This window comes from Leptopilina heterotoma, unplaced genomic scaffold (genome assembly GCF_015476425.1).
Source record: "Leptopilina heterotoma isolate Lh14 unplaced genomic scaffold, ASM1547642v1 Lhet_316, whole genome shotgun sequence".
Classification (NCBI taxonomy): Eukaryota; Metazoa; Arthropoda; class Insecta; order Hymenoptera; family Figitidae; genus Leptopilina; species Leptopilina heterotoma.
Genome location: NW_025111016.1, coordinates 285,516 through 303,560, shown reverse-complemented (window position 1 = coordinate 303,560; position 18,045 = coordinate 285,516). Strand labels below are relative to the sequence as shown.

The following is an 18,045-nucleotide window of genomic DNA, read 5'->3' as shown; positions in this document are numbered from 1 at the left end:
CCGATGACCCACTTGGGTTATGTTAACTTCAAGTTATCCCAGTAGTCGGCGTTAACTACATTGTGGTAGGAGAGTTGCGTGCGCCTGTGGAGTAGTGGGGAGTTGCACAGTGGGGAGGTGAGTATAGTGGGGACTGGGGTATAAGTTACGGAGCGCGAGCCACGAGCATCAGTTGCATCTTGAATGGTGCAGCAGACTACTTTCAGGTTTTCAGGGTTCCAGATTTTCTTTAGAGTTTTCAGAGATTTTTTTTCGATTTGATTTTCAGAGAAAATTTTTCAGAGTTTTTTTTCGTTTTGAATTTAGGAGTTATTTATTTTTATTATAGGTTTTGTTTATTTTTGTGTTCTATTTTGCATTAGTTTTAAGTTGGTGGTGGTTTTTTTCTATTTTTGGGTTCTTTTTTTTCTATTTCAGGATTTTTTTTTTAGATCTAGTTGTTTATTTTCAGGATTTTTTTTAGATTTAGTTGTTTATTTTCAGGATTTTTTTTTTAGATTTATTTGTTTATTTTCAGGATTTTTTTTAGTTTTAGTTGTTTATTTTCAGGATTTTTTTTTTAGTTTGAGTTTTTTCAGGTTTTTCTTAGTTTTAGACGTATTTTTTTAAAGTTTATTTTCAGATTTAGGTACAAGATGCCAAAGTGCAAATCGTCAAAGAAATCACGACGTCGAATAGACCTCAAGTACTACAATGAGGTGTGTGAGGAGGCTGACAGCTTTATCAAAGTCGCAGAGCGTGAACTCAGCACCACGATGAATATGACAGGTGATGATAAGCTTATTAAATGTTTTGAATGGCAAAACAAGTGTGAGCGTTACAAAAACATAATGCGTAATTTTTTGAAAAAATATGAATTTTTACCTTATCAAAAATCAAGATGTTTGAATTTAAACCAAAAGATAGAGTACTTGTCTTGCCATTTTGATACATTAATGAAACGTGGTGCGGGTGTGCAAATGGAGAATGAAAGATTGAAATGGGTAAATTTTGATAAGGCATTCGATGATCGTTTACAAACCAGTGCTATTATGAATTTATCGTATAAAGATATTAACTTGTTCTTAGATGATGCCTTTGCTTTATTCGAAATTAACATTCAAAAAGCTTTAAACAGGTTTGGTCCGCTAAAAGTGTATACCGTGTTAGGCGCGAAATTTGTAAAAGATTTAAATAATGGTAAAGAGGAAATATCTGACTTGAAGACGTTTATTGCAAAAACAGTTGAAATTTTAAGTACAACCCCGTTAGAACAATGGTACAACGAGAATGTAAAACAACCAACTTTGAAAAGAATTGAAGAGTTCCAACAAAAAGATTCAAATTGGAGACTTCATTCTATTGAAAGATTGGAAGTTAACATTAACAAATACAACCCAATGCGTGCAAGCTCTTATATCAATTTGCCATCTGCTATCAATAGAAAACATGCCTGCATAAATGTTCAAAACGCTGATAACCAATGTTTTAAATGGTCAATATTGTCAGCGTTATATCCCTCAGATAATAAACATGCACACAGAGTTGCAAAATACAGGCAATACGAAGATTTACTCGATTTTACTGGAATTGAATTTCCAGTTGCACTTAAAGATATTTCAAAATTTGAGGCTTTAAACAACATTTCAGTCAACGTTTACGGCCTTGTCAAAAGAGATGAAAAATTTACTGTTTCACCTCTACATCTATCATCACAAAAGAAAATTCATCATGTTAACCTTTTACGAGTTGAAGATCACTACATTGACGAAAATCATGAAGAGGAAGAGGAGGAGGATGAAATTGCTATCATGTCATTCAATTACCATTATGTCTGGATCAAGGATTTGTCGAGACTCGTCAGTTCAGAACTGTCAAAGAAGAAGAGAAAAAAATACATCTGTGATCGCTGCTTGCACTATTTTGGAGAAGAATATAAGCTGAACGAACATGAAGAAAATTGTAGAGTGATGAACGACACAAGAATTAAATTGCCTCAACTTGGAAAAAATATCCTTGAATTTCAACATTTCCAAAACAAGGAACGTGTGCCTTTTATTATCTATGCGGATTGTGAGAGTCTTTTAATTCCTACAGAAGCACCAAAAGAAATATCCAATACAGAAGTGTTTCAAAATCATGAAACTCTCAGTATTGGATATTACTTGAAGTGCGCTTTTGATGATTCTTTGTCTGTATACAAATCGTCTCCAAGAGATGAGGAGTATCCAGCAAAGTGGTTTTCAAAGGAATTAAAAAATTTGGCTGACAATATAGATTCTCTATTTAAAAATCCTGTGCCCATGGAAACTCTAAGTTCTCAGCAATGGGTAGCTTTTCGAAATGATAGCACATGTCATATTTGTAAAAAGAAAATCGAGCCTGGACAAGTAAAAGTAAGAGACCATTGTCATCTAACAGGGAAGTTTCGTGGACCCGCGCATCAAGAATGTAATATTAATTACCATGAATCGCAAACCATACCTGTTGTCTTTCATAACCTAAGCGGCTATGATGCACACTTTATCATTGAATCTATTGCTACTGAATTTGAAGGTAATGTTTATCTCCTCCCCATAAATAAAGAAAAATATATTAGTTTTACTAAAAATGTAAAAGGTAGTTTTATCAAATTTCGTTTTATCGATTCTTTTAAATTCATGGCATCATCATTGGACAAGTTAGCATCCTATCTTAATGAGTACAAAATTGTTAATTCTGTTTTTTCCAACTATAGTGATGACAAAATTCATTTGTTAACGCGAAAAGGAGTTTTTTCCTACGAGTACATTGATTCAAGGGAAAAACTCAATGAAACAGAGTTACCACCCAAAGAAAAATTTTATAGCACTTTAAACGATTCGAATGTCTCTGATGATGATTATACCCACGCGCAGAAAGTTTGGAATGAATTCAATTGTCAAAATCTCGGTGATTACGTATACTTGTACATGCAAACCGATATATTGTTACTCGCGGACATTTTTGAAAATTTTAGAAATCAATGTTTAGTCGCGTACGGTCTTGACGCAGCGCATTATTATACAACACCGGGACTAACATGGGATGCCATGTTGAAGTACACGGAAATAAGATTGGAACTCCTCACTGACATTGACATGGTAATGTTTATAGAACGTGGTATAAGAGGTGGAGTGAGTCAGTGCATGAATCGTTACGCAAAAGCTAATAATCATTATATGAAGAATTACAATGAGAGTGAGGAAACATCTTATATCATGTACTTTGACGCTAACAACCTGTACGGTTGGGCAATGGTTCAGTCACTTCCCTATGGTGGCTTCAAGTGGGTAGAGAATGTCGATAATAGTTTTGATTTCAATGTTGCAGACGATGCGCCTACGGGTTACATTTTGGAAGTTGATTTGGATTATCCAGATCACCTTCATGATAAACACAGCGATTTTCCATTTTGTCCGGAACGCTCGAAGCCACCAGGGTCAAAAGAGGAGAAGCTCCTAACTACCCTCCTACCGAAACGAAAGCACGTTCTCCATTATTGTGCCTTAAAACAAGCTATTGCCAACGGTCTCGTGTTAGTTAAAATTCATCGCGTCTTAAAATTCGAACAATCCATGTGGTTAAAAAGTTACATTGACTTTAATACTACGAAAAGAACAAATGCCAGTAATGAATTTGAGAAAAACTTGTTTAAATTAATGAACAACGCGGTATTTGGCAAAACAATGGAGAATGTGCGAAAACATGTTGATATTAAACTCGTAACAAAGTGGGAGGGCAGATATGGAGCTGAAGCTTTAATTTCCAAACCTAACTTCCACAGCAGAGCCATTTTCAATGAAAACTTGGTTGCTGTGGAACTTAGAAAAATGGAAGTTTTAATGAACAAACCACTTTATATTGGTTTAACCGTGCTAGATGTTTCAAAAACGCTAATCTATGACTTTCACTATGATTATATGCTGAAAAAATATGATGAAAAGAAACTAAAATTGTTGTACACTGACACCGATAGCCTTATTTATGAAATCAAGTGCTGTAACATTTACGAAGACATGAAGAAAGATATTCAAAAGTTTGATACCTCTGATTACCCAACAAATAACGTGTACAATATTCCGCAAGCCAACAAAAAAATTTTAGGTCTCATGAAAGATGAGTGCAGTGGAAAAATTGTAACAGAATTTGTTGGCTTGCGGAGCAAAATGTACAGCGTTCGCGTAGAAGAGAAAGATTTAATAAAAAAGGCTAAAGGTGTCAAAGCAGGAGTTGTCAAGAAAAATATCGACTTTGATGATTATGTTTATTGTCTTCGAAATGTTAAAATCCAATCGAGGACGCAATATTGTATTCGGTCAAAACTGCACAATGTACAAACATTAAAGCAAACGAAGATTGCACTTAGCCCATATGATGATAAAAGATATTTATTAGCAAACAGCACTGACACCCTTGCATGGGGTCATTGTAAAATAGTACAATATATGCACGATGATAATGATGATGATGAACCAATGTAAATAGACAATAATTTGTTTTTAAAAAAAAAAAAAAAAAAAAAAAAGGATGAGGAGGAGCAAATAGTTGTTTGAATAAAAGATGTTATACATTTTATTTCATGTTTACTTTATTAAAAAAAAACCTTAATCTAGTTACATCAATTTAACATATTTTATCTTATTCTAACTAATCTTAACTTATTTTAAGTATACTTCAACTTTATTTAACTTTATTTTAACTTTATTTAACTATATTTTAACTTTATTTAACTATATTTTAACTTTACTTTAACTTATTTTAACGTTACTTTAACTATACTTTAACATTACTTTAACTATACTTTAACGTTAACTATATTACATATCAGATTTTTTTATCCAACTATTATGTAAGCTATCGAATCCAAGCCATTTCACATATACATCATTACCACGAGTCTTCAGAACTTTTTCTATGAGGTAAACATCTGGATATTGGACTTTCAGCAATTCTTCTTCATAGAAACCACCTTCGATGGGTTGATTTTGATAATCTTTCAGCTTGTATGTAACTGGTTTTGTTGATTTAACTTTATCCACGGTGAATATTTCTGTTGTCCAGTTGGGAGTATATCCTTTTTCAAAGATATTTTTGTATTTGCTAACTCGAAATCTGTCTCCAACTTTGAATTTTGATCTTTTCAGCGGAATTCTACGTAGTTTACGGATACGTCTCAGCAGTTCTCTTGTATCTTCTACAGTGACATCTTTAGGCTTCATACCAATAGTACGATGCTTTTTATTATTGTACTTTGACATGAGAGTTGGTAAAAGATTAATCCATTTATAATTGCCTTGCAAGCTGAATTCAGGCCACATCATATTTTTTAGAGTGCGGTTAAATCTTTCAACAATTGAGGCTTTCAAATTACTATAGGTAGAATAGAGATTAATATTGAATTCTTGCATTAAACTCTTAAATTCAGAATTGTAAAATTCTTTGCCTCTATCAGTATGCAAATTTTTTGGAATTCGGCCTTGTTTTAGAATAGTTTTTATGGCTAGAGAAATATCCTTTCCATTCTTACTCTTTACAGCTATAGCCCAAGCATATTTGGAAAATATGTCTATAACTGTGAGCATGTATTTGAAACCTTTATTAGAATAAGAATAAGGTATCATTTCAACCAAATCTGCTTGCCAGGTTTCATCAATACCACGCATTTGAACTTTTCGACGAGGATAATTTTTTCTAGCTTGTCTATGCAATTCTTTAACAACAGTTAACTTTTCACCGTCCATTTTCAAGATGGTTTAAACGTGAATCCAACTTAGCGATATATTTAGCGTTTTGAAGAGGCAGTTCAAGTTGTAACTCAGTTTCAATTTGCTTAAGTTTTTCGTTAATTCTTTCTTCAATAGACTGAATAAGAATAGTCAAGTCATCAATAGCTGATCTTGAAGAAGTTGTAACTGCAAAGACGGTTTTTATTTCGTTTTTAACAATTTTTTTTACTTGTCTTAAATTTACTGCGTCGTGTTGCTCTTCAGCGCCTTGAACGTTGCAAAGTCTTTTGTTATCAATGTCGTATTGTCCACTTGGAGTAACTTTAAATCCAATACCAGAAGGTCCAGGAAGTCCACGACTTGCAAGAGGCCGTGACAAGGGATGTCCAAACACATCAATGCTCATTTTAATACTAAGCTCTATTTGCTTGTACTCTCCTAATATATAATGCGAGCTTCACGTAGTTCTTCGATGATTGACATAATTTCATTATTATGGCTTGAATTTCCAGCTTGCTGTGATGCTACTAGCAGACGTAAACGGTCAACTAGTTCATTGGGATCATCCCAATAAATGTAGTCTGGTTTAAATTGTTTCTTTGAAATCATAAATTGAGGCAATTTCCTTCCAAGATTCTTCTTCCTCTTTAAAACACCACTACCCTTCTTTGGTGTACCCTTAAAAAGTTTTGCAATGACATCAATGTATTTAGAACTCCTGGTTACGTTGACAAGTTCACTGGAACTATAATTTTTTCGGTGTGCATTTGTAGCTACAAGAATTTCTTTATAATTTTCCAAATCATCTGAACTTATTAATGCATGATTAGGTTCTTGTCTAAATAAAAGCTCAAGCAACCCAGCAGTTTTTACATATTTTTTCTTTCCAGCAAGTTGAATATGTGAACCTTCTAAATCAACTAGTGTATCTCCAATTATAAAAGAACCATTAGGAAGCTTACGTACTCCATAAACCATGTCTAAATATTTTTTTCTGTTTTTATTTAATAATTGAATAAATTTATTTGTCAAATTTCCATAATTAAGTTCTTCTTCTTCAAAGTTGTTGCTCTTATCAAGTAAAGTGTGATTGAGTAGTGTTTTATCAAATTCCTCTTCCTCATCAACAGCAGTTGAGAAAGAAAAATCATTTTCCTCCTTTTTAACTTTCTCTTTTTTAATATTTTTGAAAGGTATGTCAGTTACTTTAACCAACTTTTCTAGTGGTGTTACTATTGGTTGAAGAGTTTCTTTTAATACTGTTTCTGCAGCCTCTTTACCCATTTTGAGTAAACGATGTTTTCGCCTAATAGCATCACTTGCTTTTGCTATTTGACGAAGCGTTTCTTGCTCTTTTCGATACATGTTTTCTTTGAGACAAGATAATCTATACTAATTAAAAATTCAATAAACTTCTTGTATTTATAGTGAAATGAAGCAATCAAATCCTCTTCTATATCTTCCCTCATTAAAATTACGGTCCTTATCAATAACAACAAATCCATATTTATCAGATTTCCAACATTCTGAACATAAATCGCGAAATTGAGTATAACTCATATCTGTATTAACATGATCTTCGTATACATGTTTCAGATTCTTTTCATCTTGTCTGAATAGAACCAATAAATTTACATTATCTCGAACTAGATGTTTTGGAATACGAGCGTACGTTTGACATAAATAGAAACTGTCAACGTTTACATGTCTACCCATACAAAAGAAAGCTCTAACATTATCTTGCTTTTCACAAGCAATGTCATCAAAAATGAATATTGAATTTGCTTTAGCGTCTTTTGGAGATACTACTTCTTCATGTTCACTAAATGGAAAATACTCAACACCATCTACCTGACTGATTACATTTTCTAAAAATTTATATTTCGGTTGCTGTAGAGATTTAGAGTAGAGGTAAATATTTTCGAAACTTAGACCATTTGGATGTATTATTAGGGAAAGAAGAGCATTTGTTTTACCACAATTTGAGGGGCCACAGAAAACTGCTCGAATGCTGTCTGAAAACAGACTACCATGACGTTTAATCTTTTTTTCGTTTGTTTCTATATCTATACTAGTGATTGGCAGCGCGACAGGTTGTTTCGTGAACTGCATCTTGACAGTAACTACCCTAAAATCTATAAATACCTAGCTTTTATAGTCAATTTGTCAGTTTCACGTCAACCATTGTGGAGTGAAGTATGATTCTGCATCAGGAGGTTAAAAAAGGTCGCTATCAAGGAAAAGGTTTAATTAATCGTATCATCAATAGTTTACCGTTTGAGTTACATTTACCAGGATACCAATTCTGTGGGCCTGGTACAAAGTTGGCAAAGCGTTTGTCACGAGGTGACCAAGGAATTAATCCACTGGACGCTGCATGTAAACAACACGACATTGCATATTCGCAAAATCGTGAAAATATTCAAGCTAGAAACGAAGCAGATAAAGTATTAGCTAAGAAAGCTTGGGAACGTGTTAAAGCTAGTGATTCTAGTTTAGGTGAAAGAGCAGCTGCTTTAGCTATTTCTGGAACAATGAAAACTAAATCTAAATTAGGTATGGGGATGAAAAGAAGGAGAAAATCATCCATTAGAAAGAAAAAAAGAAAAACAATATGTAGGAAGAAAAGGATAGCACTAAGAAAAATTGTAGATGCTGCGCGAAAAAGTATGGTTCCCAGTAATAATGCTGAAGAATCAATTAGAGCAGCTATGACTGGTGCACGAAAAGCAATAAAAAATGTTGGTGGTAAATCCAAAGTTCTATCACCAAGAATTCTTCCTGTACCTACTAAAGTAGGTGGAATTTTACCACTAGTTCCAATTTTTGCTGGACTTAGTGCTTTAGGAGCACTTGCTGGAGGTGCTTCAGGAATAGCAAGAGCTGTTAATAAAGCTAAAACAGCCAGTGAACAGCTTTCAGAAGCTCAGCGTCACAATAAAACAATGGAAGCTATATCGCTTGGAAAAGGATTACACCTTAAACCTTATCGGCAAGGACTTGGTCTCCATCTTAAACCTTTCACTCAAGGAAAAGGAATTGGAAAACGAAAGAAACGAGCACCGAGAAAGAAAAAACGAGCATCAAGAAAGAAGAAAATAACAAGAATGAAAAAAAACTTGTTTTGAAGCTACCTCATCGTCCATTAACTGATTTTGATTTGTTAAAGTATGCCAAAACTGCCAAAATACCTTATTTTCGCGGTGTTTTTATGCGAAATGAACTACCTATTAGTGGTCCTCATCAATATGAATCAGGAATAATTAACCTTGATAATAAAGAAGGTGCTGGAACACATTGGGTAGCATATAAAAAATTTAGAAATGAAACAATGTATTTTGATAGTTTTGGTAACCTTGCTCCACCAACAGATCTTGTCATTTATCTAGGTGATGGTAGCTTAATAAAATATAATCATGAAAGATTTCAAAATTATAATACATATGAGGCATTTTACGTGAAATGTCCTAAGTTGAAATTTCAACTTCTTGAAAAAAATTGAAACTCGAGGAATTTGTTGTTCTATCAAGTAGAAATGTGACCCAAAAAATATTTTTGATTTTTTCGAAAAATTGGAGGGGGTAGAGGGGGGTCAATTTGACCAATTTTGCCAACATCGGCTACTTTGTGAAATTTTTCTGAACATACTTGTAATGGGAAAAATTTTTTAGAATATGTTTCTGAAAGGTTTTTTCGTCCTCTTTCCAATGGTGTATTTTATTTTTTAATATTTTAAAAATTTACCCTAATTTTTGATGATTTATATTTAATTTTCAATTACCCAAAAATCGGTCCGTTTTTTTTTAAAATAAATTATTGCAAACGAAAGCTGAGGTTTTTTCCTATCGGCATGTAAATTTTCAGAATGCCCTTTTTTTTTGTTTTTGAGTTATTGAATTTCAAAGAATAAATTGCGGCGCGCTGCGTCGCGGTTGCACTGAGCCGCATGGCAACCCATGGCAACCGGCGTGAGACGAGGCGCCCGGGACGCTGCGCGCCGCAATTTATTCTTTGAAATTCAATAACTCAAAAACAAAAAAAAGGGCATTCTGAAAATTTACATGCCGATAGGAAAAAACCTCAGCTTTCGTTTGCAATAATTTATTTTAAAAAAAAACGGACCGATTTTTGGGAAATTGAAAATTAAATATAAATTATCAAAAATTAGGGTAAATTTTTAAAATATTAAAAAATAAAATACACCATTGGAAAGAGGACGAAAAAACCTTTCAGAAACATATTCTAAAAAATTTTTCCCATTACAAGTATGTTCAGAAAAAATTCACAAAGTAGCCGATGTTGGCAAAATTGGTCAAATTGACCCCCCTCTACCCCCTCCAATTTTTCGAAAAAATCAAAAATATTTTTTGGGTCACATTTCTACTTGATAGAACAACAAATTCCTCGAGTTTCAATTTTTTTCAAGAAGGTGAAATTTCAACTTAGGACATTTCACGTAAAATGCCTCATATGTATGTGGGCACTTGTGTCTTAAATTTTTATGTAATCAACTAAATATTAAGAGTAGCTTTAACCTATATATAAGTGTGTAACTATTGTAAGCTTTCAGTATAAAATCTGATAGCAAGATGAGTGGTTCATTTACTTTAACGTTAACGGGAAATTCTTCAGTTCTTGAAGCTGAATATTTCCCTCCAATAGAACTAAATTCAAATAAAAGTTATGTACTTGGTCTTGTTGAATTGTTGACTTTTAATTCAATTCCTAATATTGATAAAGGAAATAATAAGTTTTACATTGGAAATCAAATAATTCATATTGCAACTGGAAGTTATGAAATTAAAGACATTGAATCTTATATACAAAATTCTGTAGAAATCGGAACTGTCATTAGTATAAAACCGAATAATAATACTTTGCGCAGTGTAGTTAAATCCAATTTACCAATTGATTTTAACCCTAAAGACTCAATTGGTAATTTGTTGGGATTTACATCTCAGCTTCTAGAACCTCATAGAGCACATACTTCTGATTTACCTGTATCCATTTTAAAGGTCAATTCAGTGAGAATTGAGTGCAACATAACATCTGGAGCATATATTAATAATCAAAAAGTCCACACCATCCATGAGTTCTTCCCCAGCGTTCCACCAGGATATAAGATTGTGGAAGTGCCTGCACACGTCATTTACCTTCCGATTGCCACCAAGACAATACATAATATACAGTTGAGAATTGTTGATCAGGACGGTGATTTAATAAATTTTAGAGGAGAAACTATAACTATTCGATTGCATATAAAGTCTTTGTAATGGGCATTGTTTATAATCAAAGAGCTGTTGTTGGTGGAAACTATAAAAGTCAGCCAACATGCAAGAGTCAATTCAGTCTAAAGTCAACTTACAAGGTGTTAACACCACAGAATCGTCTCTTTCTTCAAGAACTAGGTCTGAAAGTTCAAGGAAAGAAAAAACGAAAACAAGACAATTAATCTACATATTTTGTGCGTGCTGTTGCAACAAAAATGGACGAACTTCTCAATATTCCAGCAGCAGTGAATTTTGATGAGTCTATAGCTCATTATGAAATTCATGCTCATCAACCTTATGCTTCTTCATCTTTTAACAATAGTGATGAAATTCGAATCGCAGTACAACATCAAGACTTGTGCATTTTACCTAGTAAAAGTTCATTACACATTTTTGGCAGATTAGCTAAAAATGATGGAATTACTCTTACAGAAAACGTGCATTTAAGTAATAATGCTGTATGTTTTTTGTTTGATGAAATTCGCTATGAACTAAATGGAATTGAAATAGATCGATGCAAAAACGTTGGACATACTACAATTATGAAAAATTATGTCTCGCAAACTCCTACACAGTTAAATTTTATTGAAAATGCTGGGTATTCAAGAATGGCAGCTGATGCAAGACTTGTATTGGAAAATGGATATTTTGACGTCACAATACCACTCAGCATGATTTTTGGGTTTGCTGAAGATTATAAAAAAATCATTATGAACGCTAAACATGAACTTATTTTAACAAGAGCACGTTCTGACATGAATGCTATATTTCAAACAGGACAAGGAGGGGATGAAGAATTTAAAATTTTCATCAATAAACTTGAATGGATGGTTCCATATGTTCTACCTGCAGATAATAATAAAATAAAACTATTAAAATTTATTGAAAAGGATCCATTAATTTCAATAAGTTTCAGATCTTGGGAAATGTATGAATATCCTCTAATTCCTACAAGTTCAAAAGTTTTGTGGCAAATTAAAACATCAACGCAATTAGAGAAACCACGCTATGTTATTGTTGGATTTCAAACAGCGAGAAAAGATAAACGTAAAAAATATGCTTGTCATTTTGATCATTGTAATATTACAAACGTTAAACTCTTTTTAAATTCACAATATTATCCTTATGGAAATTTAAATCTAAATTTTGATCAAAATCAGTACTCTCTACTTTATGAAATGTACGCTAATTTTCAATCATCCTATTATGGTAAAGATTCAAAACCTATTTTAACAAAGGATATTTTTAAAAGTTTGTTTCCTCTAATTGTTATTGATTGTTCTAAACAAAATGAGTTTCTAAAACAAGCGTCAGTTGATGTGCGTTTAGAATTTGAAGCAGGAATCAACATGCCGGCTGAAACCACTGCCTATTGCTTAATTATCCATGACCGCGTCATACAATATAAGCCAATCAGCGGCGTTGTAAAGAAACTATTGTAAAAGAGTGGGGATAATGTGGTAGTGGTGGGGGTGATTACTATAAAAGAAGCTGCTCTCGGCTAGAAATTCATTCCTGCTTCAACATGGAGTTTATTGTAGACGTTCAAGGTTTTAAAAGAGCCAACAACGAGTTTGTCTTTAAAGAATTGGCAATACTTCCACTGCAATCGGATGCTCTACCACTTGTTTTACTGTTTGAACCTCCTTGTCCTTGGAATTCACTGCCAGGACGCTACAAAAGTGAAAATCTATGGCTAACTCATAATTACCATGGAATTGATTGGGCTGCTGGAGATGTCCCTTACGATGAAGTTCGACTTATTCTACAAGGAATCCTGCGAGGTGCTGCTGCCATCTATGTTAAAGGATTCGAAAAGATGACATGGCTAGAGACATACATACTAAATGTATATAATTTAGAAGATTATAATTGTCCATCGTTGAAAAAACTTGAGAACAAATTGTTAACTACTTGTAAACATCATACTTTTCATAGTGAAAATTGTGCTGCAAAAAATGTTAAACTTCTCCAAGAATGGTTTTTAGAACCTTCAAACAAATATATCAGTGCCGCTGTTAAAGGAATTGATGAAACTGACTTTACAATTAATACTACTGCTTTAAAATCTTTCTACGAAAATTGTGAATCTTTTTTGTAAAATATAGATATTAAGTTTTCAAAATAAATATTATTAATTAAAAATTTAAAACAATGATTCTTAATTTCAAAAACAACCTATCCTTTAAAGTTTTATTAAAATATTATATTTTTTTATAATTCTTCAAAATAAAACTTATTCTAATTCTGAAACATAACTTATACTAAGAAGAGAAGGAAAGTAAATTTATAATCAATTTATAGATAAAACTTTGTGTGTTTATTTTTTCAAAAAAATTTTTTTTAAATATATATACATTTTCTTTTTTACAATTTATTGTAACAATTTAAACTCAACAACATTATACGATCCTCCAAGATACTTCATTTGAAGTTTTTTCGATATTGCTGCTTCTTTCATCATTTCCAAGGTGACTGGTTCATCCTCGAAGAGTTTGATGAATCTCGTTGGTAGATATGTGACGAAATCAGCATCAATTTCGACTATAATCCTTGGTCCATATTTGGTCAGGACCTTTTTCATTTTTGTGACGTAATAAAGTCCATCTTTCATCAATTCCGCAAGCGGCTTCGTCGGCAGGTATCCTTCAAAGCGACCAACGGCGTTAATTTTTTCAAGATCCATTTCTGATGTAAAAAAAACCTAAATAGAAAAAAAAATTGTTCTTAGATGCAAATAATCCTTTAAGAGAGAGAGAATAGAAAAACAAAGTGCTGAAAATAAAAAAGATAAAACAGTAGATTATAAATAAATAAAATAAAGTAGCTGAAAAGAAACCTGAAAATAAAAACAAAATGCTGAAAAGAAACATGAAAATAAAAACAAAATGCTGAAAATGAAAAGAAACCTGAAAAAAAAAACAAAATGCTGAAAAGAAACATGAAAATAAAAACAAAATGCTGAAAATGAAAAAAAACCTGAAAAAAAACAAAATGCTGAAAAGAAACATGAAAATAAAAACAAAATGAAACCTGAAAATAAAAACAAAATGCTGAAAATGAAAATAAAAACAAAATGCTGAAAATGAAAAGAAACCTGAAAATAAAAACAAAATGCTGAAAAGAAACCTGAAAATAAAAACAAAATGCTGAAAAGAAACATGAAAATAAAAACAAAATGCTGAAAAGAAACCTGAAAATAAAAACAAAATGCTGAAAAGAAACCTGAAAAGGAAAAGATAGAGAAGCTTATACTTACTTTTACTAAGAAGAACTGAAAGAAAAAGGGACTTTCATGACTTGGGAGTCGCTTTATATATCCACTTCCCCACTTTTTTCTACACCCCACCCCACAAAAATGTGCACGCAGGTGTGTACCCTCTCTAAAATGCGCGAGAGTTGATTAAACTTTGAAAAATTAGAAGAAAATTTATTTTTTAGAAATTTTTATTTCACATTATATATAAACATTTTTTTTCTCATTAATAAATATACTAAACGTTATGTTGGTCTTCCCCACAGTTCTTCACACATCTGAAATAGTAAATTTTGAACTTTAAGCATCTTATTTCACTTTTAAGATTTAATTTGAAGTAAAAATATACTAACCTCATCAATTTCTATATCAATCACTAAAATATCATTTTCATATTCGAAGTTATCCTCTTCATTATTGAAATCATCGTCATGATCATCATCATCTTCATTATTAGAATCCTCGATATCATCATCATCAACAGTATTATCATCATCATCATCATCATTATTTGAATCAGAGTCACTGATAATGACGGTGTCCCCTTGTGAATTATAATCATCGTTGAGGACGACGAAATAGTCATTACTCTCTTCATTGAGGATCATGGACTCGTCATCATCGCTATATTTTTCACCATTTAACCCTTTAACGACGAGATGTGCTGCTTTTTAACATGAATTTCAATCTCTTACAATTAGTAGAAAAAAGCCACAAAAGTTTTCAAAAGTCTATACCCTACTATTTTTGTGGTCGCTCTTTCGAATGGCGTGGTAAAAATTTTCAAAAAATGATATTAAACCCTTTTTTTTCAAAAATACTCAAAAAAGTCAAGTTGTTTTAATGTAATTTTTTTCCAAATAATTTTTTTCTCTTTCATAACGCTTTTCAAATAGAACAAAAAGTATCAGAAACGTGTTCCCGATAGTTGTACTTGAAAAATATCCATTTTTAATTATTATTTTTTTCGATTTTGAATTTAAAATGGCGCTTGAAAAACAAAAAATTTCCTAATTTTACGTAAGATGACAAACTTTTTCAAGATTGCTCAAATCTGATTCAAATTTATTACTCTGGGGTTTTCGGGGTCGCTGATTACGAATCTGATATCAGATTTTCAAAATTCAAAATAACGGATCCAATATGGCGGATGACATTATTAAAAATTTATCGGATTCGCTTGAAACTCGTTACTCGGGGGTTTTCGGGGTCGCTGATAACGAATCCCTTAATAGTTTTTCAAAATTCAAAATGGCGGATCAAATATTGCAGCCGAAATTAAAAAATTGTTCGGATTCTCTTGAATCTTGTTACTCGGGGGTTTTCGGGGTCGCTGATTACAAGCCTGCAAAAAAATAAAAATTTCCGTTGTCTGAGATCGAGAAGTCATTTCCCGCAGTATTTGGTGCGCTGAATCCGAATCTGGCAACGAAAACTTCCCATCACGTCAGGATTTTGAGAAAAGTAGGGGTTAATTCCCAAAAATCATGTTTTTCACTGTTTTTGTAAATTTCTATCGGGTAAATCCGACGTGCTAGAGACTTGTCATAGGAGTCAAATTAAAGCATGAACCCTGTACTTTAAGAAAATAAAGCGATATTGCTGACAACAAACTAAATTAGCCGTCAAAAATAATTTTTTTAACAGTTGGCAATCATAAAAATTGACTGACACTGTCCGTAAATACAACTATTTTAAAAATGATTGGATTCGCTTAGAATTTATTGCTTTGGGGTTTTCGAGGTCGTTGCTTACAAATATGATGTCAAAATAAAAAATCTGTAGTTGGATTCATAATCAACGACCCCAAAAACCCCCGAGTAACAATAGTTTCAAGTGAATTTGATCAATTCTGAAAAATAAGTCCGCCATATTGTAGTAGTATAGCTATGCCTGTTCTACGTCGTATCGGTAATGTAGATTCCTACTTACCGACCGCTAGGGTAAGTTACCGGCCGTTAATGGGGTATATGTCGGTATTTTACCAGCCGTTGGTGGGGGTATAAGTTTCTGTCACTAGATGACGTTAGTGGGGTATATGTCGGTAATTTACCAGCCATTGGTGGGGTACCTGATTTGCATATATTTAAATTAGTTAACCCTTTTAATTGACGTTAGTGGGGTATTTGATTTGCATATTTAACTTTCATTTTTAACCCTTTTAGTTTATGCAAATTCCACTCACTATCCACCCTTTTGGATGTAGAATATGCAAAATACCACCCCCTCCCACCACCCACTCACCTATGTAAAATACATTGCTCTTAGTTAACCACCACCCTCCTCCCACCCACCCACTTTTTTCCTTTATATGTATATTTCCAATACTACCACCCACCACCCACTTAGTATAAACCAGAAATTTCAAAAATCATATAGAGAAGCGCAAGGGACTAAGCGTTCGCGAGATACCGCGCAGGCGTTGTGGGTAGTGGGAGTGGGTGGTGGTGGGTGGTGTGGTAAGGCCCAGTGCGCAGCAAAAGTGCGCGTGCGGTTACCGCGTTGAGTGAGTGGAAGTTCCATGCGTCAGACCTGTCTGTCTGACTCTCACAGCTTGCTTCACTAATACTATAACACCATAGGGATAAATGTATTGTCCAAAAATATGTAAGCAAGTTTCAACTTGCCTTTTTTCAAGATAACAATAGTATTGTTTGAAAATTTTAAAGCATGTTTCAACCTGCATCTTGAATAGAATAAAGAGCTTGTCTAAAAAACCTTCAGACAGGTTTTAACCTGACTGTAGATGAGAACAAAGGCATTCCTTAAAAACCCTTTTAGTGACGTCATTTTATGCGAGTTTGAACACGTCTTCTAAATGACTCTTCATTTGAGGTAGTTGCGTGCGCAGTCGTTGAAGTGGGGGTAAAAGAGTGGGAGTTGAAGAAGAAGAGTGGGGGTTTAAGGGATATAAGGTAGGTTGGAAGCAACGATTCGACACTTCTATTAAAATTTCCAGCAGTAGCAGCAACAGTATTAGCAGTATCAGCAGTACCAGCAGCTTCAGCATCTACAGCAGCATTAGCAGTACTAGCAGCTTTAACAACTACAGCATCATCTTCTCATTTGATAGGTAAATTTCATTTCTTTAATAAAAACATTTTGTATTCCAAATTAGTTTTTTAAATTTAATATTAAAAAGTCCATCTTTTTTTCTTTGCTTACAGATATTAAAACAATGGACTTCCAAAAAGTCAACGCAACTGGTCGCATGGAGAGATTTCTACCAACGAAGCCTCTTTCTGAATTGACTGTGAATAAGTTATACAACGTAACTAAAATAAACAAGGTGCAGACGAAATATGGTTCTAGGATTGTAGTAGACCTGGATGCTACATTTACCACTTTTCTACCGGCAAGGTTTTCAAAACTATTTGAAGATGACCCTACCTCCTTCACAATGATGGAAGAAGCCGTGCAATCGGAGAAGTTGCGATTAAAGTATATTGGTGGTAAATTTAATGTTATTGAATTTGAATAAAATATATATTCAAAGGTTATATTGTAAAAAATTATATAAATATTTAAAGGTTTAAAATAATAAAAAAAATTACTTTTAAATGGATTGTTTTATTATTCTATCTTCATATTTTAAATAATTTTTAATTAATTGTATTTTATATAAAATTATATAAGTAAATTTTTATTAAAGTTAAAGGAAAAAAAATGTTTCATGTATATAATATTAAAGGAGTAGGTATATCAAGAAAGAAAGAAAGACAACTTTTTTGAAAATTATAAAATTCATTTATTCATATATATGTAGAAAATTAAACTTATTACAATAATGTTT

The 18,045-nt window shown here is 32.8% G+C and overlaps 2 protein-coding genes across 2 annotated transcripts; one reads left to right on the top strand and one right to left on the bottom strand.

The window, feature by feature from the left end:
* Positions 1-635: 635 nt before the first annotated feature.
* Positions 636-4,481, top strand: LOC122504790. The gene has a single exon (XM_043616037.1). The coding sequence runs from the start codon at positions 636-638 to the stop codon at positions 4,479-4,481; it is 3,846 nt and encodes a 1,281-aa protein (XP_043471972.1).
* Positions 4,482-4,817: 336 nt separating this feature from the next.
* Positions 4,818-5,321, bottom strand: LOC122504789. Its single transcript, XM_043616036.1, has one exon. It carries the CDS (start codon positions 5,319-5,321, stop codon positions 4,818-4,820), a length of 504 nt encoding a protein of 167 aa, XP_043471971.1.
* Between the last annotated feature and the right edge of the window lie 12,724 nt (positions 5,322-18,045).